Below are 24,021 nucleotides of genomic sequence, written 5' to 3'. Positions count from 1 at the left end.
CGTGGATGGCACAACTCAGGGGAGGCTAAAACTCTCTCTGTGTATAATATAACTAAAGGCATTGAGAGTTCTTATCATAACCACACCTCATTCCCAAAGGTTTCTGCTAAGTCTCTAAATGCCAGCCAAGGCTTTGGAGCCAGATTGGTCATGGTGCCAGTGGCTGCAGTGGATTTGATGCACAAGGGAAGCTTCCTTCCCCATGTGATACCTGCACATGCAACCAGAAATATGGGAGATCACAATTTTAGGGGAAGAAAAAAACAGTGATACATTAATCAGGGTTCTCCAGAAAAATGTGTGTGTGTGTGTGAGAGAGAGAGAGAGAGAGAGAGAGAGAGAGAGATTAAGAGAGAGAGAGACTTTTTAAGCAATAGACTCCATGCCAGAAATTCAGACAAAGTTTTTATATTTTAGTCTCAAGGAGAATTCCTCCTTCTTCAGGAAACCTCATTCTTTGTTCTTAAGGCCTTCAGTTAATTGGATGGGGTGTACTCACATCAGGGACTGTGATCTGCTTTACTTGAAGTCTACTAATTTAAATGTCAATCACTCCTAAAAAATACCTTGACAACGGGGAGGCACCTGGCTGGCTCAGTCGGCGGCGGAGTATACAGGTCTTGATCTCGGGGTTGTGAGTTCGAGCCCCATGATAGGTGTAGAGATTATCTTTTAAAAGTCTTGAAAAAAAAATGTCTTGGAAAAAAACACAAACCTTGACAGGAACATCTGGTGTGGCTGGTGTTTGACCAAACTACTGACTACCATAACCTAGCCAGGTTAACACATAAAATTAACCGTCACAAATGACGATGTGTTTTTTTTTTTTTTTTTTGCCTCTTTATATACCACCAAAATCAAGTTGATAGTTAAGGACCCAGGTGTGTGCATGTGTGTGTTTCTCTGCGTGCACATTCGTGTGTGTTCCTGTTACAAGCTGTCTGAACTCTTCCAGGGCTCCCAGAAAGGAAGACCCAATGGGCGTGTGGTGACACAGTACCACTACACGCAGTGGCCTGACATGGGAGTGCCAGAGTACTCGCTGCCAGTGCTGGCCTTTGTGAGAAAGGCGTCCCACGCCAAGCGCCACGCGGTGGGGCCTGTTGTTGTCCACTGCAGGTGAGCCTCAGGGGTGCGTTTCTAAACCCACAGAATGGCTTCTGCTGACAGAAAGGGAAGCCGTGGAACAAAGGTTTTGCCGAATTGGAACGCTTTCACGAAGTAAGGGGAATGAAACTACGTGCCCATTTTCAAAAGTATTGATCACGGGGGAGTGAGTGCACCAGACTCAGATTCTGATTGCTAAATATTTCAAAGCACCAGGTATTTTTATGATGTTTATTATTCTGTTTGATTGTTGAATTGGACTTTTAACTTATTAAATGTGTGAGACAGGAGGAACAGCGTTTTGTCATTAAACATTTATTACAACATAATGTCATGGGATAAGAGTGCTTAAGACTTGGGGCGCCTGGGTGGCTCAGTCAGTTAAGCATCTGACTTTGGCTCAGGTCATGATCTCACGGTTCGTGAGTTCGAGCCCTGCATGGGGCTCACTGTTGTCAGTGCAGAGCCTGCTTCGGATCTTGTGTCTCCCATCTCTCTGCCCCTCCCCCACTCATCTTCTCCCCCGCCCCCCCAAAAGAAATAAACTTGAAAAAGAAGTGCTTGAGACATAACCACTGTTCTTAGGAGTTAGCAGTCTATTGTAGAGTTATTATGTCAGGTTTATATTAGAGAAACCAAAGCTCATAGAGGGCGAAGAATTTGGCAAAATACTTTTATGTTGCTATTAAATCATTTCGGATCAAAATTCTTTTTCTCATTTTCCCAATTTCCATCTATTATATCATAGCAAGGGATTATCAACCCATCGTTACCCAATTACTTTATTTCCAAGACTACATTGATGAATAGGAAGAATTGTATTTTGAAGAAAGAGAAAAAAATATGTCGGCGATTATAATCTAATATTTTTCAGTTAAAATAAAATTAACAGTTAACATTTACTGAGTGCTGAATCTGTGCCAAACTTTATGACCACACAAATCAAATTGATTTCTGTCTACGGTGTTTTTCTCAAAGCAGTGTCTGTGCTCTTACCGAAGCAAGTGTTTTCCTTTGATATACAGCTTATCTGACACATTCTAATTACCTATCTCAGGACTTACCCTCAGACAAAGTTTGAGAGACTTATCTTGAGTTTTTTCATCTGTTAGCCTGATGATAAGCTGAGAGAAACAGGAAAATGCAAGAAAAAGAGCTCTGAAGGTCAGGGATTGTTTCTTAGCAAATGGAGAAGGACCAGGGTATTGTACAGAGCAGGTGCTAATTTTCCACTCTAGTTCTTTCTACTTGTCGCAGCGTTTGAAAAGAATCCCTGCCTATGAATTCTGTCCCTCCTGTAGAGGCTTTGAAGAAGTCCATAGATAATGGCCCTTTAGAAATGACTGAAGTTATGCTTTAGTCCTCACGATCTCGCTGAAATGGTATTTTCAGCAGAAAGCCTTATCAAATTCTTTTTCTGATTAATATGAAAACCTTTACAAACATGTCTACCTGGCAATACAGACCCCAAGACCTTTTATTTTCAGGGTTGGGTGAAGCTGATGCTTTCAGTTTTCTCAGATTAAATGTCTAGTTGCTATGCTCTGGTACATAATGTTTTCATTGTATAATATATAAATGAGGAATAAATATAATTATTGAAAATTAAAAAAATCTCTAAGTAAATAAATAAATAATCTCCAACAGAAATAGGTTATTTTACAGTTCGACCTACGGCCAAAAATAAAAAGTAAACTACTTGTTCTTTGAAGCATCATGCTTAACAACTAAACTGTTTACCCTTTTGGATTGCTGAACTGTTTATTATGTGGCTCAGTGGCTTGGGGAGGAAAATTATTTTAATTTGCAAGACAGCCAGGAGTGACCTATCTTCAAATTATGTTTCGCGCTTGACATCGAAATGGTTCTTTTTTGTGCTCTCTTCAGTGCTGGAGTTGGAAGAACAGGCACATACATTGTGCTAGACAGTATGTTGCAGCAAATTCAACAGGAAGGAACTGTCAACATATTCGGCTTCTTAAAACACATTCGTTCACAAAGAAATTATTTGGTGCAAACTGAGGTATGCGAAAAAAGGATACTTTCTGTTCTTGTTGCTCTCCCCCTCCCCCACCAAAAAGGATACTTTGATTTATCTAAGGGTTGGAAATCTCCCTAAAATGCTAAAGTTGGATGGACCTGACATTGTTTTACCAGGTTGATGAGTCTCATAGGGCTCCCATATTAAAGTGCTACCAACTGGCTGGCTTAAAAAATAGAACCTTAATGCCTCATAGTTCTGGGGGATAAAAGCCCAGAGTCAAGGTGTTCGCAGGGCCATGCTTCCTCCAGAACTTCTAGGGGAGGATCTTCCCTTGTCTGAGTTTCTGGTAGCCCGTGTGTTGCTTGGATGAAGCAGCCTTACTTCGATATCTACCTACCTCCATCTTCACATGGCTGGCTTTTCTGTCTCTGTGTCCAAATTTCCTTTTCTTGGAAGAACAACAGTCACTACCTCATCTTAACTAATTACATCTACGATGACCTTATTTACAAATACAGTCACCTTCTGAGGTACTGGGGGGTTAGGGCTTCGACATATCTTTTTGGGGGACACAATTCAAGCCATAACACCAGATAATGGCATTGTATGTCATAGGTGGACCAGGTACCTTTTGTCTGTTTTGTGACCAAATAGGGAATATCTTTGGAATGACACTGATGGCGGAGAAGATTAAAAAAAAAAAAAAAAAAAAAAGAAAGAAAAGAAGTGGATCAGGCAGTGCCCACCCCTGCTAGCAAACACCTCAAGTTTTTCCTGCATGGAGTGAATAAATGCATTCATTGTCATAATTTTTTTATTTTCATATTTTAAAAGTATGAATTCTGCTCAAATGATAGCCTTTTTTAAGTCCATATAGTTTATCATAGATAGTTTACATGACGCAGGACAAAGTCTGCATATCTGTATATTTTCCCCTGTTTCGAAATAAAAATGAATTGAAGTTGGAAACTATGGATGGCAGCTCGAGAGCAATCAAAGGTAAATTGCCCTGTGGGCAAAAATCAAACTAAACCAAACTTCACTCCATGAAGGAAATGACACACTAGTCAGATTAGACCAAGAAAGAGTCGCATACAGGAAACAGAAGACAAAACTGTACGTAAAGTTGTGCTAAGTTACATATGACTGCTGAAAGGAGACTGGGAATGGACAGCAGAAGAAGACCCAGGAGGAGTATAAACGTCAGGAAAGTCCTCATGCAAAACATGGAGGAGGGTCACAGGTTTGAAGGAAGGGCAGAGAGAGCACTGCTTTGCTTCCTTCCCACAAATGTCAATGCATCAGAAGTAACAGGAGGGACGAGAAGAGTCGTGTTCTCTCTTGACTGCCTCCTCTCCTACGTCTGATTTCCCGCAGGACGAGTAAGCAATCTTTTGTGGGTCCGTTCCCACCATTGTGTAAAACTTTTTTTGTCTGTCAGGGAAAAAAATTATTTTTGTATTTAGGTACATGTAAAGAAAACCTGAAGTAATGTTGCTCATTGTCACTGTTTTGCCAGGAACAGTATGTTTTCATTCATGATGCTTTGGTGGAGGCCATACTTAGTAAAGAGACTGAGGTGCCAGACAGCCACATTCATGCCTATGTCAACGCGCTCCTCATTCCTGGACCAACAGGCAAAACGAAGCTAGAGAAACAATTCAAGGTGAGTCCTCTTAGACGTTACCACGCAATTCAGTGTCCCTGCATCTTTTTGTCTGAGTTGACAAGGCCATGTGGACGGGTTCAGAGCACGGTTGGCACAGTGGCTGTGTATGATTCTTTAGAGTGGGCGGCAAAGCCACGTGGTAAGTTTCAAGGAGAATCTTAATTTTGAGAGCAAGGAGAAAAGTTCTCAGGAACTCTAGATTAACGTTTACAAGTGTAAACTTGGTCCCAGAAGGAGGGCACAGAGCATAACAGAAGGGACAGGCAGACCTCATCATACAAACTTCGCAAGTGCTCTTTTTCTTTTGAAAGAACCAGACCACTTAACAAGGAGTGCTCCGGCTCAGGCTGTTCGTGCTATTCTTTGGAAAAATCTGTCTCACTTGAAGCCCCTGGACTAGAGAAGAGGCCACACCAGAACAATAGCTCTTCAACCCCAGTTCCTCCCACCCACCTTGTCATGAAGCAGTGAGCTAGAGCAGGGAGTATGTTTTGTTCAATATCATACCTTCTACAATCCTAGTTCTCTGACTTCCAGAAATCAGCCAGCAAAGAATTCAGAAAACAGTTGTTACTGGACCTTCTAGCTGTGTAAGGGGGATTTGCACAGTTTTGACTTTCCCACAGGATGGAGGCTGGTTATTTGCTCCACCTTATTCCTATACTAACCTCTTACTTCCCAGGATTCCTAGAGAAACAGGGCCAATTTCTGAAGGAGGAATATCTAGGAAGAATTTGAGACCCTGGAAAAACCTAGTGGAGTTGACAAATCTTGAGATTGCAGAGTGTTGTTTTTCCTCTTCTCCCCCACACTACAGTTTAAAAGATGTTAGTCGCTAGGACTTCCTTCTGATTTTCTGTTGTCTCAGTCAGCACCATTTGTACTCTTGGAGAAGAGAAAGATTGGGGTGAATGCTGCGCTTTGAACCTGCCATCAGGAAGACATAAGTGTTTTTATGCGGCAAAGCTCATCTGAGCGAAAACAGAACACGTTAGAGAAAGAAAAAGTATGCAATTTGCCTTCTACAAATGAATAATAAAGGAGTATAAAACATCAGCATTAGGTTGTTAGGATAGCTTTATTCTAAATTAAAAAATATGTAAGTATTACCCATTTTCAACATAATTTTCATTGAAGTATGACTTACCCCTACACCACTGCATAAAAGAATTGATACGGCTTACACTGGATAACCCAGGATCAAAATAGAAATATCAATTATGAGGCCAGAATCTTATGTAATGGGGAGACGTTTGATTCTGTTTCCTGTGAACACACTACCGGGGAAATAAAAAAGTATGTGTGTTTATGTGTGTGTGTGTGTGTGTGTGTGTGTGCACTGTTCTATAAGACATTAGTCATTCAAGTTTATCTGTAGAAACAATTCCTTGAGATAAATTATATGGCATTTATTTGTGACTATCTGCAGAAAAGGAAAACACTAACTGAAAAAGATATCTGCACTCTTAGGTTCATTGCAGCATTATTTACAGTAGCTAAGATATGGAAACAAGTTAAGTGTCCATTGATGGATGAATAGATGGGAAAATGTAGTATATATATTCAATGGAATATTGTTCATCCATAAAACAGAATGGCAAATCTTGCCATTTGCAACAACATGGATAGACCTTAAGGGCATTATGGCAAGTGAAGTAAGTCAGAAATAACTCCGTGAAATAAGTCAGACAAAGAAAGACAAATACCATATGGTATCACTTACATGAAGAAATAAAAAAAAAAGTCACAGATACAGAGAATAGATTGATGGTTGCCAGAGGCAGAGGGTAGGGGGTGGGCAAAATGGGTGAAGAAGATCAAAATGTACTAACTTCCAGTTATAAAATAAATAAGGCATAGAGATATAATCTACAGCATGGTGACTATAGTTAATAATACTGTACTGCATATTTGAAAGTTGCTAGGAGAGTAGACCTTAAAAGTTCTTGTCATTAGAAAAAAAATTCATAACTATGTATGGTGATTATTTTGTGGTGATTACTGTGGTGATTATTTTGCAATGTATACAGGTATCAAATCATTGAGACATATACCTGAAATTAATATAATGTTGTATGTCAGTCATACCTCATTTTAAAAAGAAAACAAATATTTATCAAGCACCTGCCACATACCAGGCCTTTTGTGTTTGATACTAGGATACAAACATGAATTTTTTCAAAAAATCACACCCAGGTCCTGCCCTTGTGACACTTGCTCCTGCTCTTGATCTAGTGAGATATGCAGGCAAGAAAACAGTTACAAAACAGGGGGAAAGTGCCATCACACAGGTGAAACGGGTGCTGTAAGATGCAACTCTTCAGGGAAGAATTGCACAGGATATAGTGAAGGGTTGCATAGAGGACTCGGTGATTTATTGGACATTGCAGTGAGGAGAGAAAAAGACAAGCATTAACTACCCGCATTCTAACTTGAGCACGGAGGATGAGATATTGTTCACTGAGACTGAAAAGCGCATGTTTGTTGGGTGTGGTGGGGAAGGGATGGTGAGATTTGTTCGGAGCCAACCTAATTTTAGGAACTCAGGAGGTGTAGTATAAACAGGCATAGTAGGCAGTTGAATACTCAGTGGGAAGCACAAAGGAGAGGTCCAGCTTGGAGAAAGGATTTGGGAACAATCAGCATAGAGATGGTTACATGAAGCCTTAGAATTGGACAAGACAGCCAAGAAAGCTTGGGAAGGGGTTTTTAAGAAAAATTATAACTAACCAATGAATGGACAGCCCGCAAAAGAAAGGGAAGAAGTAGGCATTGGAGTGTAGGAGAAAATTGGTCACAGTGGGGATATAATAGACTCTGAAGGAAATAACATTTTGAGGAGGAAATGGACAAAGGTCAGCAAATGCCATGACAAATCAGTTGTGATGAGGACAGAGCATGCCATTGGACTGAGCCATAAAAGCTACTTCAGGGAAGGATAGCACTGAAGCCAGACTCTAGGAAGGTAAGGAGACATTGTGTGTGAGGAATTAAAGACCATATTTAGATAACTCTAAAGATTTTTGACTCTGAAGAGAATGATAATGATAGCTAGAAGGAAACTTGAAGTTAGAAAGTAAGAATTTTTTTGGTAAATTTTTTTGTTTTGTTTTGTTGTTTATGTTTTAATGAGAGGCATCTGAGTTTGTTTAAAAACTAATGAAAAGTGAGGTGCCTGGCTGGCTCTGTTGGTAGAGCATGTGACTCTTGATCTTGGGTTGTGAGTTTGAGCCCCATATTGGGAATAGAGTTGACTTAAAAAAATAAATAGGGGCTCCTGGATGGCCCAGTCGGTTGGGTGTCCGACTCTTGATTTCGGCGCAGGTCACTATCTCCCAGCGAGTGTGAGCCCAGCATCAGGCTCTGCACTGACAGCGAGGAGCCTGTTTGGGATTCTCTCTCCCTCTCTTTCTGTCCCTCTCCCACTTGTACATGTTCTCCCTCTCTCCCTTTCTCTTTCTCTCTCTCTCTCTCTCTTTCAAAAATAAACACTTAAAAAATAGTTTATTTAAAAGACACTAATGAAAAGAGATGTATGGTGGGAGTGGTGGGGAGAGGGAGGAGAGAACAGACTTTTAGAGGGAGAGGAAATCCTGAGAAGAGGCAAAGAGGAATTAGGGGCCAAACGCAGGGACACCTAAGTGGGTGTGTATAGCAGTAAGTGTGTGGGCTCCAAGGCTGCAGACTGAAGGGATGCTCTGGCTTCTATTCCCTCTGTGACACAGGAGGTGAGTGTGTGGTGTGTGTGTGTGTGTGTGTGCGCGCACGTGCGTGGGCATGGGGTGTGTGCGCGCGTGCGTGGGCATGGAGTGTGTGTGCGTGGGCACAGGGTGTGTGTGTGTGTGTGTGTGTGTTTGTACACACATTCTAGGATAAAGACATTAAATATCTAATGGAGGGGGAAGAGTTAATTTCAAAGAATCTATACAGTACTAACCATATTCTCAGAATCTAATACATGAAAATTGGAAGTTGAAATGAAAACTTGGCCCTAAAAATATCCCAATATTTGAACAATAAAAATTCTCTTTTACATAATTGATAATAATATGAAAGAGGAAATTATAAAATCTTTAGAATTAAAGGTCAACAGAAGGACTCCATAGCACAGCTTGTAGGAAACAACTGAAGTTGTATCTAGAAAGAAATTTATAATCTTAAATATATTCATTTGAGAATAAATAAAAATAAAAACAAATGAAATAGGCATATCATGTTAAAATTAGAAGAAAAGCATGGTACACCCAAAGAGGGAGACAGAAATATTTTCAGAAAGTTAAAGCTTTCTTAAATAGATGGTTAAAGTGATTAAATAGAAACAGATGAAACAAAACCAAATGCAGGTTCTATCAAAGACTAATAAGACAAATAAACCTGTGGCCAGATTAGTAAGAAAAGGAGAGGCTTTGCACTAATAAATATTAAGGTGAAAAATAGGGATATATTTATAAATATTTTAGAACTGTTTTTCTAAACTTAAGAAGCATACTGTGAGCATATTTGTGACAGTACATTTGAAATCCTACATGAGAGAAAATATTTTTAAATATTCATTAATTTTTGAGAGAGAGAGAGAGAGAGAGCACATAAGCAGGGGAGGGGCAGAGAGAGAGGGAGACAGAGCAAGTTCCATGCAGTTAGCACAGAGCCTGACACAGGGCTCAGACTTAAGAACCATGAGACCATGACCTGAGCCAAAATCAAGAGTTGGATGCTAAATGACTAAGCCACCCAGATGCCCTGAAAGAAATATTTTTTAAGAAAAAGTAAGCAAAATACACTCACAGAGAAATGCAAAATCCAACTAGACCAAGAACCATTAAATAAATTGTATCAGTTGCCAGAAATCTCACCTCCAAAATAAAATCAGAACTGGAAGAATTACCAAACTTCTAAGGAACAGAAAATTCCAAACTCTGTGATAAAATATCTAGGTAGAAAGCAAACCCAACTATTTTACTGTTTTAGCAAGTGTAACTTTGCTACCAAAACGGTATAAGGAGAGTACAAGTAAAGAAATATACAGACCAGTTTCACTTATGAACTTAAACACTGAAATCCTGTTTAAAATAGCAGCAACTCAAATCCAGCGGCGTGGTTTTTAAAACAATATTGTGACCAATTAGGATTCATAGCGTTTGTTCTAGTGATGACTTAACAGTAGAAAATATGAACAGATATAGTTATGAGAATTGTATGGCCCTCTCAAAAGATGTAGAAAAGGCAGTAAATAAAATTCAGTACTATTCATAACAAAAACTATCAGTAAATTAAAGCTAGAGGGAAGCTTTCTTCATCTTAGGCTACATTATAAATGTCATATCCAAAATTTTAACTTGGAAATTTTCATAGTAGGTTTAAGAAAAAACAAGAAATGCCAACTGTTGACACTGTTAGTCAACACTGTACTGGAAATCGAGTAAAAAAAAATGTTTAGAAATAGAAAAGAATCTGTAGATGATACACTTGTCTATATAGAAAATCAAGAGAAACAAAATAAGCTATCTCTTATTAGAACTCAACTCTTACTACAGTTCAACAAGTATATATAAAAATCAATAGCGTCGTAACTCATTAGCTGTGAGTTGTTAGAAGAGATATTAGAAGAAAAAGGGAGTTCAACAATAAACAGAAACAAAAACTCCAGGGTCTCAAAAATAAACTTAACAAAAGGTACAATGAATGCATAGAGAAAAAATTATAAAACTGAATTGAAGAGCCTAGAATTAGACCCAACAAATATAGATACAATTTTCATGAATGGAAATATTCTGAAGATGTTGATTCTCCACAATTAAGTATAAAAATCAGTGTGGTACCAATCAAATTCCCAGCAGGATTTTCATGGTAAATTAAGAACTGAACTTAAAATTAACATTTGGAGAAGTAAAGAACAAAGACATCCAAGGCACTACTAAAAATAAAGAACAAAATAGAAATGTGTTGGACAGTATATAGAAGACTTATACAGCTATGATAATTAACGCTGAAAAACAGACAAATCAGCTAGAGGAACCATGTCTTTGTGGAAATGGTTATATGATAGATATGACAAATCAGTGAGGGGAGGACAGACTAACCAATAAGTGATATTGGGACAATTTCCATGTGGAAACAAGTAAAACTGGGTTCTTAACACACCTTAAACACGAAAATTATTCAAGATGGATTAGGTACTTAAAGGTGAAAGCAAGGTTCTATAACTATTACAAGAAAATGTTAGCAATGTATATTTTGAAGGCATCAGTGTAGAAAAGGACTTCTTAAAAACATAATTGGCAGAAATCTTAAAGAAAAAATTAATTAATTGGCTATAAATGTCCGTGTGATTAAAGACAACAAAGACATTAGCATATTTTTAAACAGATTATAGACTTAAATTCAAGACATCAAGCCCCCTAAAAATTAATAAATGACAGTGAAGTATAAATATAAAAAGGCAATCATCAAAAAAAGAAATTTAAATGGCTAATGAATGCTAAAATTCACAATCACACAGTAATCAAGGAAATGCAAATCAAAAGCATGGCTTATCACTTCTATCAGACTGTCAAAAAATAATGCTGATGACTCCTAATTCCATGTGTATGTATTAAGTAATATACAAGAGAGAGTCATTGCTACAAAATTTAGAAAAGCAAAATATTAGAAATAATCCTAACATTCACTAGTTGGGGGAATAGACAAATAACAAATAGATTATTCATGTAATGCAGTACTAAAAAAATGAATGAAATCCAACCATATACATAAACATGTACACACACACATACACATATCATGCAATTTACTCCAACTGCACCGTGAAATGTAAGTGGAGGACATAGTGTATGCTTATGAGGGAAACCCTAGGGAAGATCCTCCTGGTGCTGAATGTCAAACTAAAGGGCATTCTCTGCTTCATCGAGCTTCCCTGGTGTAGAACACAGATGTGCCAGGGATTTAGGTCAAGGAATTTTTGGAAAACAAGTCAGATATATGTATATTCAGTATCTTATCTTGATTTCTTGGTTGGGTCGTGTGTGTGTGTGTGTGTGTGTGTGTGTGTGTGTGTGTGTATGTTTGAGTACTTGGATGACTTAAATGAAATCATCTATATTTTTCTTTGACTCCCTTTCTCAGCTCCTGAGTCAATCGAATATACAACAGAGTGACTATTCTACAGCCCTAAAGCACTGTAACAGGGAAAAGAACAGAACATCTTCCATCATCCCTGGTAGGTTATGTTGAATCATAAAAAAAAAAAAATGACAATATTTGTACATCTTGGAATGAATGAATTCACTCAGTGTTTTTCTAATTATGCCTGATAATTTACTTGTTAAAAAGGACTCTTAAATCCTGAAGTCCATCTAAAAAATGCGAAATACATAGAAAAACTAGCTTACAGATCAAAGTCACTCAACTTGGGACATGCAGCTGTGTTTTACAATGTGGGGGTGGAGGGAAGGGTATAGAGCTGTGAGCATGGTGGTTCATGATGAGTGTTTTGTGTTCCAGTGGAGAGATCAAGGGTTGGCATTTCATCTCTGAGTGGGGAAGGCACAGACTACATCAATGCCTCCTATATCATGGTAAGTCGAGAAGTCACTGGAGAAACTACCTACCAGTTTGTGCTTCCAGAACCAAAACCAAAACGGGCTTCCTGAAGCAGTGGCTGTGGCACCGCTGGTGGGTAGATCTAATCGAATGACTGCAGACCACACCCCCCAAGCAGCAAAGAGAATAACAGCATCCCTTGATGTTTTGATGTGTGCTGGGACTGGAGATCCCTCAAGCAAGACAAATTAGTAAATAAATGCAGGAACCAAACTTACCATTCAGGACTTATGAGAAGATACACAATATACACTGGGCCAACTAAGAGGCTCCATTGCATTTACCCTGAACAGACCCAGGACATTCCAGATTCTGGAAAGCCCATCTCACTGACTTTACTACTCCAGGTTTGCAACACAGTGTTCACCCTGTGGACTGGGCTCATTTAGAGACCCGGATTTCTAAAGACATAATCTTCTCCTTCTGTGTTTAGATCTTCTGTGAGAAAGGGGAGAGTGTTTCTGGGTAGCCATTGCGTGGCCCTCGTTTCCATTTCAGGTCTATCAATCATAGAGCTTGGCTTCACATGAAAAGGTGGTAATTCCCATGCCAAAATCACTGTTTCATTTATCCAGCAAAGAAAATATTGCAAGATATCCATGCAGGAAACAGGGAGATGTGTTGTGGTAGCATCTAAATACATGCTGCACTTCCCATGAGCCTGTGGGGAGTAGGAACAGGATCTGAGAGACCCCAGAGCAGAGGAGGATAAACGAGCCATGATTTTAATAAGCAACACCATGGAAATCGTGACCAATCCAGAGGACGCAGCTTCTGGGTTTCTGCAGCAAAATCTGCAAGGTGCCTCTCTGATTCCTCCCTGATAGAGGAAGCCAGGGTGTCTGGACACCAAGGGTGTTCTGTTGTCAGTGGGTGCGAATTTAACACTTTGCCATTGGGACTTACAGAAAGTGAGAAATATAAAATCTCCTCCGAATGTCCATTCTATCCAGTGTAGGAGACATGGTCCACATGCCATTTTGGGAAGTCTGCTCCTAGAGATGATAGCTGTGTAGACTTGGGCACAACACTTTTTGGATTTTTATGTTTTTTTAAAGTTTATTTATTTATTTTGAGAGAGAGAGAGAGAATGAGAGAGAAAGAGAGAGAATGAGAGGGGGAGGGGTAGAGAATGAGGGAGAAAGAGAATCCCAAGCAGTCTCTGCACTGCCAGCGCAGTGCCCAAAAGGGGGCTCGATCCCACAGACTGTGAGATCATGACCTGAGCCTAAATCAAGAGTCAGACACTTAACCAACTGAGCCACCCAGGTGCCCCACAACACTTAATTTCTTAAGCCTCAGTTTAACCACCTACAAAATGGGGATCACAGTTCCTATCGCATAGTACTTCCATGAGACATGAGAGACTTAAGGGGAAGAAGAGGCTACTCCTGGGGCACCTGGGTGGCTCAATTGGTTAAGCATCCAACTTCAGCTTGGGTCATGATCTCACAGTTTGTGAGCTCTAGCCCCACTTCAGGTGAGCTCGAACCCCACTCCAGCCTCTGCACTCTCTCTCCCTCACTCACACTCTCTCTCTCTCATAAATAAATAAATAAATAAATAAATAAATAAATAAATAAATAAATTTTTTAAAAAAGAAAGAAAATGCTACTCCCGTGCCTGGTGTATGGAAAGTGCCCTCTAAACAGCAACTAAAATAATCACCTTGTGATTTACAGATGCAATCTAAAAGCAAAAAGACTGCCTTGACTTAAGGCCCATTAACTTATAAATGTACTTTGAGCGTTTAAAGTCATATGCCAGGGCTCTTTGTATCTTCTGTTTGCTTTTGTAGGGTTACTATCAGAGCAATGAATTCATCATCACCCAGCATCCTCTTCTTCATACCATCAAGGATTTCTGGCGGATGATATGGGACCATAATGCCCAGCTGGTAGTTATGCTTCCTGATGGTCAAAACATGGTAAGTCTCCCCCATCACGTCACTTTTGGTACTTGCCTTACAGGGGAAATAGCAAGTCATGTCAGCCGGAAGTCCAAGCAAACAAACAATTTTTTTTCAACTAATAAACTAATATCACTCGTTGGCTACTGGTCTGCTATTGTCTACTATTGGGCCTGGTTTGGTGATGCTACCTCCCAGGTCTGAGATTGCTGAACGACAGTTTTAAATAAAAATAAGTTAAAATTCATTTAAATTTAAGTATTCTGTGATACTGCTTATGAAAAATTAGAACTGCAATAATGAATGAAGTCAGTCCCTATGCTTCTTTTTACATTTTTAAAAATAAAACTTGTTAGGATATTTGGAGAGTCCTTCAGTTTAAGGAGATCTATATAAAACCCAAAATAAAGGCCTATTTTATTTAGATTTTGCACATATACGTAACTTGGAGATTTATTTCTTATCTGTAAAGGTAGACTGGCCATTCCAAATGACACGGGAAATTGCTGAGCTCTTAAAATCACTTGAATCTTTTCTACTCAGTTATCATTTATAGAAGCAACAACTTACCATTGTTACTGATGAGCTAAGAGCAAAACAACAAAGCAATAGTTTGGTTTCTTAAGTGTGATACTTGATTCTGCACACCAAACTTGTTTAAGGCTCAACATTTTAAGAGTAAATTTTGAGATTCAAAGGAAACTTTGAGTTGAATTTTCTGTGTCAACCAGTTAACTTCATTTCACAGTCTGACTTAGTAAACATTTGATTAAAATCTAGACTCTTCCTTGGTATTTAATCCTCCAGGCAGAAGATGAATTTGTTTACTGGCCGAATAAAGATGAGCCTATAAACTGTGAGAGTTTTAAGGTCACTCTTATGGCTGAAGAACACAAATGTCTGTCTAATGAAGAAAAACTTATAATTCAGGATTTTATTCTAGAAGCTACACAGGTATGGACATAATTGAAATGACAAACTTTTCATCTTAAGTACATGCTTTGTTAAATATATGCTGGTTTAAGGATCTTCCCTAGAAATAAAACAAAGGAACCTAATTTCTTACAAATTAGGACAGATTGCCCAAATAATCAATTTTACCTTACTTGTCACTTTCATTTTTAAAATCCTATAGAATCATTAAACACCAATCACCACTAAACTGCACCGTCCACACTCAGAGAATCAAAGATTTCTCTCTTCACTCCAGAGTAGTTCTGATAGACCTTAAATTGAAAATAAATTCAGTAAAAAAATAATTTCATTAATCCAAATTCTCCTGTTTTAAGGTAAGTTTTTACCTTGAATTCTTCTAAGTAAAATAGGAAAAATATTCTCTACCAAAATGAGCTTACCGCTGTCTACCAAGAGATGAAGTGTTACAAGTGAAGAAGTGCTTTGAAAATTGTGCAGTACAATGAAGTAGGATTGTTTTACTAATTCTTGGTTATCTATAAGGTATCAATCTGAATTCTCTGCCAAGAATTATTTATGTAATTACAGTACAGAATTTACTGTACAACTACGGTAAAATGCTAAAAGATACTAATAATGAGCAAGGCACGTGAGAGACAGAGCACCTTCCCGATCAGAAAAAGGTTAAACCATATTTTCGATGGTCTCAATGTTGCACTTCACTGTAGTCTAATTCTGGAACAGGTGAACCATGTAAATTTCAGGTTCTGCTGCTTATTTTTAAATGTAGCATTTTATTGACTACACTTTGGGAAGCTGGAGGTTTAGGGATGTAAAGTCACACAGCCCAGTTGGCCACTTGCATAAGAACCAAGAGTGGGGCTGGAGCGGAACCTACGTCTCCACCCGCCCAGCCCTGCTTGCCAGCATTTCCCCACCGGGTCATGTAATTCCACTCAGTTATTCCCAAGTAATACTGGGATTTGAAGAAGTCTATGTTATTTTAAAACAAATTTTAGCACTGAAGATTTCTTTTTGTATTAAGTTTACTGGCACAGACACATCCTTGGTACATGGTTTCGAAGTTTGAATACCATAATAAACCTACAACTAAGACATTTTTAGAATGAAAAAGAGATTATATCTACAGTGAGAAATGAGGCATCACAGCAATTTCTTCCCTCTGAGATGGAGGATGGGCTATAGAGCATGTGACTGGGTTTTATCACCTTCCTGTATTCCTGATTCCCCCAGTTATTCCACTCATAATGAACTGTCACCAATGGGACTCTTTTCAAAATACTGGTTTTTCTCTTCGTATAGGATGATTATGTACTTGAAGTGAGGCATTTTCAGTGCCCCAAATGGCCAAATCCAGACAGCCCTATTAGTAAAACGTTTGAACTTATAAGTGTTATCAAAGAGGAAGCTGCCAACAGGGATGGACCTGTGATTGTTCATGATGAGTAAGTTCCTCTCTTTAAACGGTTTCATGCCTGAGCATTCTCCGGGTGGGCATATGTTTCTTTTGTCTTTGTACTAACCTAATGCTTTGGACCAATTGTAGCGACTCAGCCAGGGTAGATGATCTGCTTCCTATAACCAAGGTTAACACAGAATTAGATTTTTTCGCTTCTCTTAGAGCTCATGTTGAAGGCAAAAAATAGGTATGTGATCACAAGAATTTGCTCTTGCATTGTGTGCTAAGAACACTTTGTGTGATGAGTCAGTGTTTTGGCACTTGAATTTTTACAGGTGCTCACCAGAGAGACATTTCTTAGTTATTGACACCCTAGATAGGATGAAAATCGATACAGTCTTTATTAATCAGAAATAGGAACCTATACAATAAATCTCTAAAGGCTCCTGTTATGAACAAATAAAATATGTTGGAATAATATGTTATATATATGTTGTATATGATACATATGATATATGTGATAACTTGTCAGATCATTTTGATTGATTGCCAGCCCCTTCCAGAGTGTAAAAATAACAAATGAATAAGCAAACATTAAATTTCTATAAAGTATCCCATTACTAATATCATAAATACTTGCTAATGTTTCAAATTAAACTGTAGTTCTCTGCACGATAAAGAGAGACATTTTGTTAAAAATTTCCGTGTTCCCACTACAAAGTTGTTAAGGCCATGTACTTTGTGAGTTCCAAATGTGAACGTTCGATGCATCTGAATGGAGTCTTTGTCCCTTTGCTTCAAGGCATGGAGGAGTGACCGCAGGAACTTTCTGTGCTCTGACAACCCTTATGCACCAACTAGAAAAGGAAAACTCCATGGATGTTTACCAGGTAGCCAAGATGATCAATTTGATGAGGCCAGGAGTCTTTGCTGACATTGTAAGTAATAGAACAGTGAACTAAACCTTCACCATTAAGAGTACTGCTTACTTCCCAGAGGCTGCCAAAATCATTTATCATGTATCAAAAGAGGCCACCTTGACTGATAACATTTCCATGTGGTGTTCAAACTGGATTACGAGTTACTTAGTCCACAATCCATAGGACTGGAATAATAAACAATAAACATTCAAAGTTTATCTTCTGGAAAATTAAATGTATAAAATTTAAATTTCACCTGTGTCTTTTTGCAAGATTTATTGTAATTCTGAAAAATACCCTCAAAAGCACCAACTAATCTGAGAACTCTCTATTTTTCCATGTCTCTACTCTGAGACTGTAGCAGGGCCCATGCTCACCTTTGCTGAAAGCAAGGCGTGGGGCCAGTCAGGCTGCTAGAGTGTAAAGACTACTTAGCAAACAGTGGGTCTTGTAAAAAGGATTCTGCGTGAGCCCGAGCTGACAGTGCAGTCCTTTCTGGGACCTCTCCATAGAGAGAGAGACCCAGTGGATTTCATGACAAGTGGAAAAAGGAGAATGAGTGGCTTACAGGTGCCTTGTACCAAAGGATTACATACAAGTTGATAAATCGGTAACAGTAACCTGTCACATCATTTTCTGATTCCATGACATAGATAAACAAGAATGGAGTGCTGGGGCACCTAGGTGGCTCAGTTGGCTAAGCGTCCAACTCTTGATTTTGGCTCAGGTCACAAACATACAGTTTGTGAGTTCGAGCCCCACGTCAGACTCTGCTGACAGTGCGGAGCCTACTTGGAGCTCTCTCTCTCCCTCTCTCTCTGCCCCTCCCCCACTTGCTCTCTCTGTCTCTGTTTCTCTCTCTCTCTCTCTCTCTCTCTCTCCCCAAATAAATAAATAAACCTAAAAAATTAAAAAAAAAAAAAGAATGGAGTGCTTACCACTGGTAAAAGTATGTTGGCCAATTTTCTAGGTCAATTGAAATTGACCTAGGTCAATTGAATGTTAGCTACTTGAAAAGCTACTTTAAATTTCTTCAGAAAGAGATATGAATATAGATTGTGTACCTCCGCTGAGTTTAACAGACCCTTTAACACAATGCCCTTCCGCGAACAGTGTCAACGCGTGACTGAAAATTTCCCTTCGTTTTACAAACGTGCATCTTCATGAAGCTTCCTGTTTATGATCTCCCCTTCTCTATTCTCCAGGAGCAGTATCAGTTTCTCTACAAAGCTGTCCTCAGTCTTGTGAGCACGAGGCAGGAAGAGAATCCATCCACCTCTCTGGACAGTAATGGCGCGGCATTGCCCGATGGAAATATAGCCGAGAGCTTGGAGTCGTTAGTGTAGCGCAGAAAGGGGCGAGGTGAATCCGTATTGAGCATTTTTTGCCTCTTCCTGAAGCTAGACAGGAAAATCACTTCAGTTCTTCTGTTATCTGTTCACTTTCCATCACCTGACAGTAATTTTCACGACATAGGATCCTGCTGCCAAATTTACATCATTAACAACGTGTGCCTTTTTGCAAAACTTCTTGTAATTCACTTATTGTGTCTAAACTAAAATGATTGGATTTTACAGTATTTCTAAGAATGGAATTGTGGGGGTTTTTTTTTTCGTATTTTAACAGGAAATTTGAATTTATAGATATTAGGAATTCCCAACTACAGAAAACATGTTTGTTCTTAGTGTCAAATTTTTAGCCATATTTGTAGCAATCATCAGGTTTGCTAGAAATATAACTTTTAATATAGTAGATTGTAAATAAAACACTCCATTCCCTATGATATTCAATGTTTCACAACTGCAGTATTCACCTAAAGTAGAAATAATCTGGTACTTACTGTAAATACTGCTCTAGTGTCTCCATGGACCAAATTTATATTTATAATTGTAGATTTTTATATTTTACTACTGAGTCAGTTTTCTAGTTCTGTGTAATGGTTTAGTTTAATGATGTAATTCATTATCTGGTCTTACCCTACGAGTCTTCTGATATTCTTCCATGTCATCTCAGTAATTAACTCTGTTTTAGCATGTAACTTTAACTTTTATGGAAAATAGAAATATGTTTGTTTTGAAAGATGTTTTTATGAGAATAACCCCTTACCCAACATCGTTTCATTGGTTTTTATCCAAGGCATTGCAAAAATAAATATAAATATTGCTATCAATGTGCGTTTGTTTGGGGAGTGCTGTGCCGGGGCATGTGTAGCAGAAACTTGTGGGCACGGGTCCACAATGATGATGGAAGTGAAGAAAGGTTGATAGGATGGAGCAGCATATAGAGCTGTGAGTCCCAATCTGTGCATCGAGACACATAGGGAACTCACAGAATTTAAAGTTTTGAGAACATAGCAACAGTACTCATACTGCCCAACTACTGTTACTGACTTCCTGGACCTAACTACCGTGTACCAAGAAACGTGGGGGGACTTTGACTTAGAAACAAGCTGGGACTGGGGCACCTCGGTGGCTCAGTCGGTTAAGCGTCTGACTTCGGCTCAGGTCTTGATCTCGCGGTTTGTGAGTTCGAGCCCCGCGTCGGGCTCGTGCTGACAGCTTGGAGCCTGGAGCCTGCTTCAAATTCTGTGTCTCCCTCCAGAGGCCCCTCTCCCACTTGCACGCTGTCTCTCTCTCTCTCTCAAAAATAAATAAACATTAAAAATTAAATTTAAAAAGAATCAATCTGGGACTTAGAAGCAGGCAGATTTGCCAGTCAGGGACTGGTTTGGAAGCCAGGTGGATTGATAGACAAAGCTCAGGAGCTCTTAAACCCCGGGTCCTATGTCAAGGCACATTGTCAGGATCCAAGAGCTGTGTGGAGCTGCAGTGCAGGAAAACAGCATCAGCCTGAGTGATGGGCCGTCCCCTGCCTCAGCCAGGAGTGTTTTGTAGCACTGCCTGATGAGGAGGGCTCTAATCCCCAAGAATGCCCACATCAGGATCCCGAGCGGGAGGCCAGGAAAAGTTTCATTTAAACCAGGGCTCTCAGAATATGGTTCCCAGACCAGCAGTATCAGCAAAACCCGGGAACTTGTTAGAAATGCCAACCCTTGAATCCCATCCCAGACCTACCGTATCAGCAACTCTGAGATGAAGCTCTACAATCTAATCCAGGCTAGAGCTTGAGAACCATTGCTCTGTCGCAACAATTCAGGGAGCCTCCAGTTTCCTTAGTTTGCCAAACCCTTAAAATAGAACCAAAATTAGCTTTCCGCTTAAGGCAACACTCATGAGGGAATGTGAAATAGGAAAAAGGTCAACAGATGATAGAGTGTCACAAATCCCAAGATGTTGGTAAGCACTGCTTTACCAGGCACAACGAAATTTACTGTGCTGCTTTCTCACCCTCCCTGGGAGGAAAGCCACAAGGCTAACTTTGATTCCTTGGTTGCTTCTCTAACCTTATCTCCTAGTCCTATGTTTTATGTTCTTTCCCTCATAACCCACAATGTTTCACCGTAAATTGCTCCGAACCAAGAGTATACGTGTCACCTTAATAATTTTGTCTGGTTTTCCCTTGGCCTTTGTCCCAAGAACAAACACCCGTTTGGGGGGGATATGGATTTTTTTTTTCTGGCCTTCATGGTTATTTACCAGTGAGGTGCCTTGCAGAATCTCTTCCAAAGGCAAGTACTTATGAAGCAATATGTGTGGTAATTCAACATTCCATAGACAAATTCCAATAAATATACCAAAACTATAAGGTCCGTCATAGTTGTAGTGTGATACTCCCTGAAAATTTATAGCAGCTCCTTCTTCACACATATTTAATACAAACATTTCATACATACATATTCTACTCATTATTATGGCAAAGAAATCTTAATTTTTGTATTTCTGATCTGAAACTCCCTAATTCGTTAGCATCTAAAATGACTTAGAGAACTTGGAAAATAAGATCTCTTTATAAGCAGATATAATTTTACATATTCTATAGAATTGAATCCCACTTGCAAACAGCACATAGAATCAGAAGTGCTGATCATGTATTGGATTAAAATGAACTTTTTAAGGAAAATTGGAAAATCTACATATTTGTCAAAATAAAGCACATTTGTTTTTATTAGTATAAACCCCAAATGAATAGCATTCACTCGCTGATTGCAAAATATTCTCATACATCAGAGGGCCCCTCATCACTAGTACAATATTGGTATGTTAGAGCAGGTGGTATTAAATATTAAAGCATATAAATGACATGTATTATACCACTTCTAAGAATCTAAACATCCTTGGAATTAAATTAGAATTCACAAGGTTTTTTTTTTTTTTTTTTTTTTAGAGTAATCATTTTTAAAACTTAAGATAAAGGGAGTGGGAGTAAGAAAGGCTGTGGGTGTGAATTTGAAACTTCTCATCGCGGACACAACAATACATTCTGCTCAGTCCATCCATGGTGACACATTCTAAGCAGGCCACGAGACTGACCTTTGAAAAACTTTCCAAATATGCTAATTTGCAATGCTTTCCTCCTCAACTCTGGATGTGCCATTCAGCATCTCTCTCACATTCTTAGGATCTTGCTTCAGCCCTAGAGGAGGTGCCTCAGTTCTGAATTATCCACATAGAGAAATGAACAGATGCAAGAAATGTCTGCCTTGCGCTCACTTATTTAATGAAGCCATGCACTAGAAACTATTGCGTGAAGGCTCCTAGTGAGGAATATTAATTTTTTTTTAACATTTATTTATCTTTGAGAGACAGAGACAGAGCATAAGTGGGGGGAAGGGAGAAGGAGACACAGAATCTGAAGCAGGCTCCAGGCTCTGAGCTGTCAGCACAGAGCCCGACACAGGGCTCGAACTCATGAGCTGAAATCATGACCTGAGCCAAAGTCGGACACTCAACCGACTGAGTCACCCAGGCACCCCTCCTAGTGAGGAATATTAAATTAGAAAAGTCTCTCATAGGGGCACCTGGGTGGCTCGGTTAAGTATCCGATTCTCAATTTCAGCTCAGGTCATGATCTCAGGGTCATCAGATCAAGCCCCACATCAGGCTACACATTAAGCATAGAGTTCGGTTGAGATTCTCTCTCTCTCTTTCTCTCAAAATAAAACAAAATCTTTAAAGAAAAATAAAATAAGATTCCTCCCCAGGAGGCAGCTGTCAGCATGGTTGAAGAGTTTGTGAACTGCAAAATCTAGCCTGGGAAGGTGGTTGTGTTCACCAAGCCCTCCTGCCCCTACTGCATGAGGACCCAAGAGCTCCTCAGCCAATTGCCCTTCAAACAAGAGGTTTTGGAGTTTGTTGATATCATAGCCACCAGTGACACTAGCAAGATTCAAGGTTATTTGCAACAGCTCACAGGAACCAGAACAGTTCCTCAGATCTTTATCCATAAAGATTGTTTAGAGGGATGCACTGACCTAATGGAAATGCATCAGAGTGGGGAGCTGTTGAAGCAGCTAGAACAGATTGGAGCTCTACAGTAATTATAGGGCAGAACCCAGGATGATATCCCCCTTGCAAGCTGGATGGCATTTCAAATGAGGACCACACTTTCTGGTGGATGGATCTGGGGCTAACAGCCACAGCAACTGTTTACTTAAAATTCTGAAATGTGCTCACCAAAAAAAAAAGGGGGGGGGGGTGAATTTTTGGGCAAAAACAGCTTTTCCTTCTTTTGACTCAGTATTGAAAGGGGACTAACTTGCCCCAAACTATAGGTCTGAGAAAGTTGATAGACATCTTGGATTTCTTCTCCATTGGCCCTTTGGGTTCCAAAGGACCATGACAAGTTATGGCTTAGGATTCAACCAATGACCCAAAAGACATTTTTTCTCTTTGGCACGTCTCTTACTGTTCTCCATATGCTAGGACCCCTCTACCTCTAAGCCAGTGTTTCTCAACCAATATTATCCCAAACCCCGTAGGATGAATCTATAACTGGTTTCTGCTATTGCCTGAAAGTTTCTCCGTTGAGTTTGACTTGATAGATTTTGCATTACAAAAACAATAGGTATTTTGAGTGTGCTTTTTCAAGCTCTATGTGTCTCCCCAGTCATTATCCCCATCCCACCCTATCCTGTCTTGGGAATCATTGCTCTGAATCCATGTTCTTAATCTTGACAACTCACAGATCTCACAAGACATGTTCAATACTGTGAAGGGTCTTAAGGACCCAACTTGGGAAATGCCACACGAAAAGTTAAGCACGATTGCTCTTCACTTGGTGCCACAGGGATCAGAGGTCTCAGTAGAGCAGCTGCAATAATGGGGCTCCTCCTTCCCTGTCTAAGATGGTCATCCAGGCAAACCTGAAGAAGAGGATTTGTTTAGATTATGAACAGAAGTGAAATGCAACATTTATAATATTACCACAGAAAACTTGCAAACCCCTTCCCCAACAGTATGTCCGTGAAAGGGGCCAAATTTGAGAAACGTCCTAAATGATTGTCTCTCCCTCCTTTTTTCCTTCCACTCCGTGAAAACTTAAGAGTTCCTTCTTAAGTTTGATCTAGAACTCCAATATTAAGTTAATTTCCTCCCGCAG

General features: G+C 39.4%; 1 protein-coding gene and 1 pseudogene across 4 annotated transcripts in view; both read left to right on the top strand.

Annotated features, from left to right (window-relative positions):
• Window positions 1-19,693, top strand: part of PTPRZ1 (protein tyrosine phosphatase receptor type Z1) — a 183,445-nt gene extending 163,752 nt beyond the window's left edge. For all 4 annotated transcript variants that reach the window (XM_040472130.1, XM_040472129.1, XM_040472128.1 and 1 more), the window contains 10 exons: window positions 956-1,119; window positions 2,995-3,130; window positions 4,611-4,757; window positions 11,883-11,976; window positions 12,261-12,334; window positions 14,158-14,286; window positions 15,076-15,222; window positions 16,507-16,649; window positions 17,406-17,541; window positions 18,729-19,693. In XM_040472130.1, coding sequence (XP_040328064.1) covers window positions 956-1,119; window positions 2,995-3,130; window positions 4,611-4,757; window positions 11,883-11,976; window positions 12,261-12,334; window positions 14,158-14,286; window positions 15,076-15,222; window positions 16,507-16,649; window positions 17,406-17,541; window positions 18,729-18,869 — 1,311 coding nt within the window. In that variant the 3' untranslated portion in view covers window positions 18,870-19,693. The remainder of the gene's footprint in view (window positions 1-955; window positions 1,120-2,994; window positions 3,131-4,610; window positions 4,758-11,882; window positions 11,977-12,260; window positions 12,335-14,157; window positions 14,287-15,075; window positions 15,223-16,506; window positions 16,650-17,405; window positions 17,542-18,728) is intronic.
• A 2,928-nt stretch (window positions 19,694-22,621) lies between these two features.
• Window positions 22,622-23,127, top strand: LOC121028076 (glutaredoxin-1-like; annotated as a pseudogene).
• Window positions 23,128-24,021: the final 894 nt, after the last annotated feature.

This window comes from Herpailurus yagouaroundi, unplaced genomic scaffold (genome assembly GCF_014898765.1).
Source record: "Herpailurus yagouaroundi ecotype Mexico unplaced genomic scaffold, PumYag 100, whole genome shotgun sequence".
In the NCBI taxonomy this organism is placed as follows: Eukaryota; Metazoa; Chordata; class Mammalia; order Carnivora; family Felidae; genus Herpailurus; species Herpailurus yagouaroundi.
The sequence above is the reverse complement of the archived record's forward strand: the minus strand, read 5'-3'. Positions and strand labels throughout refer to the sequence as shown.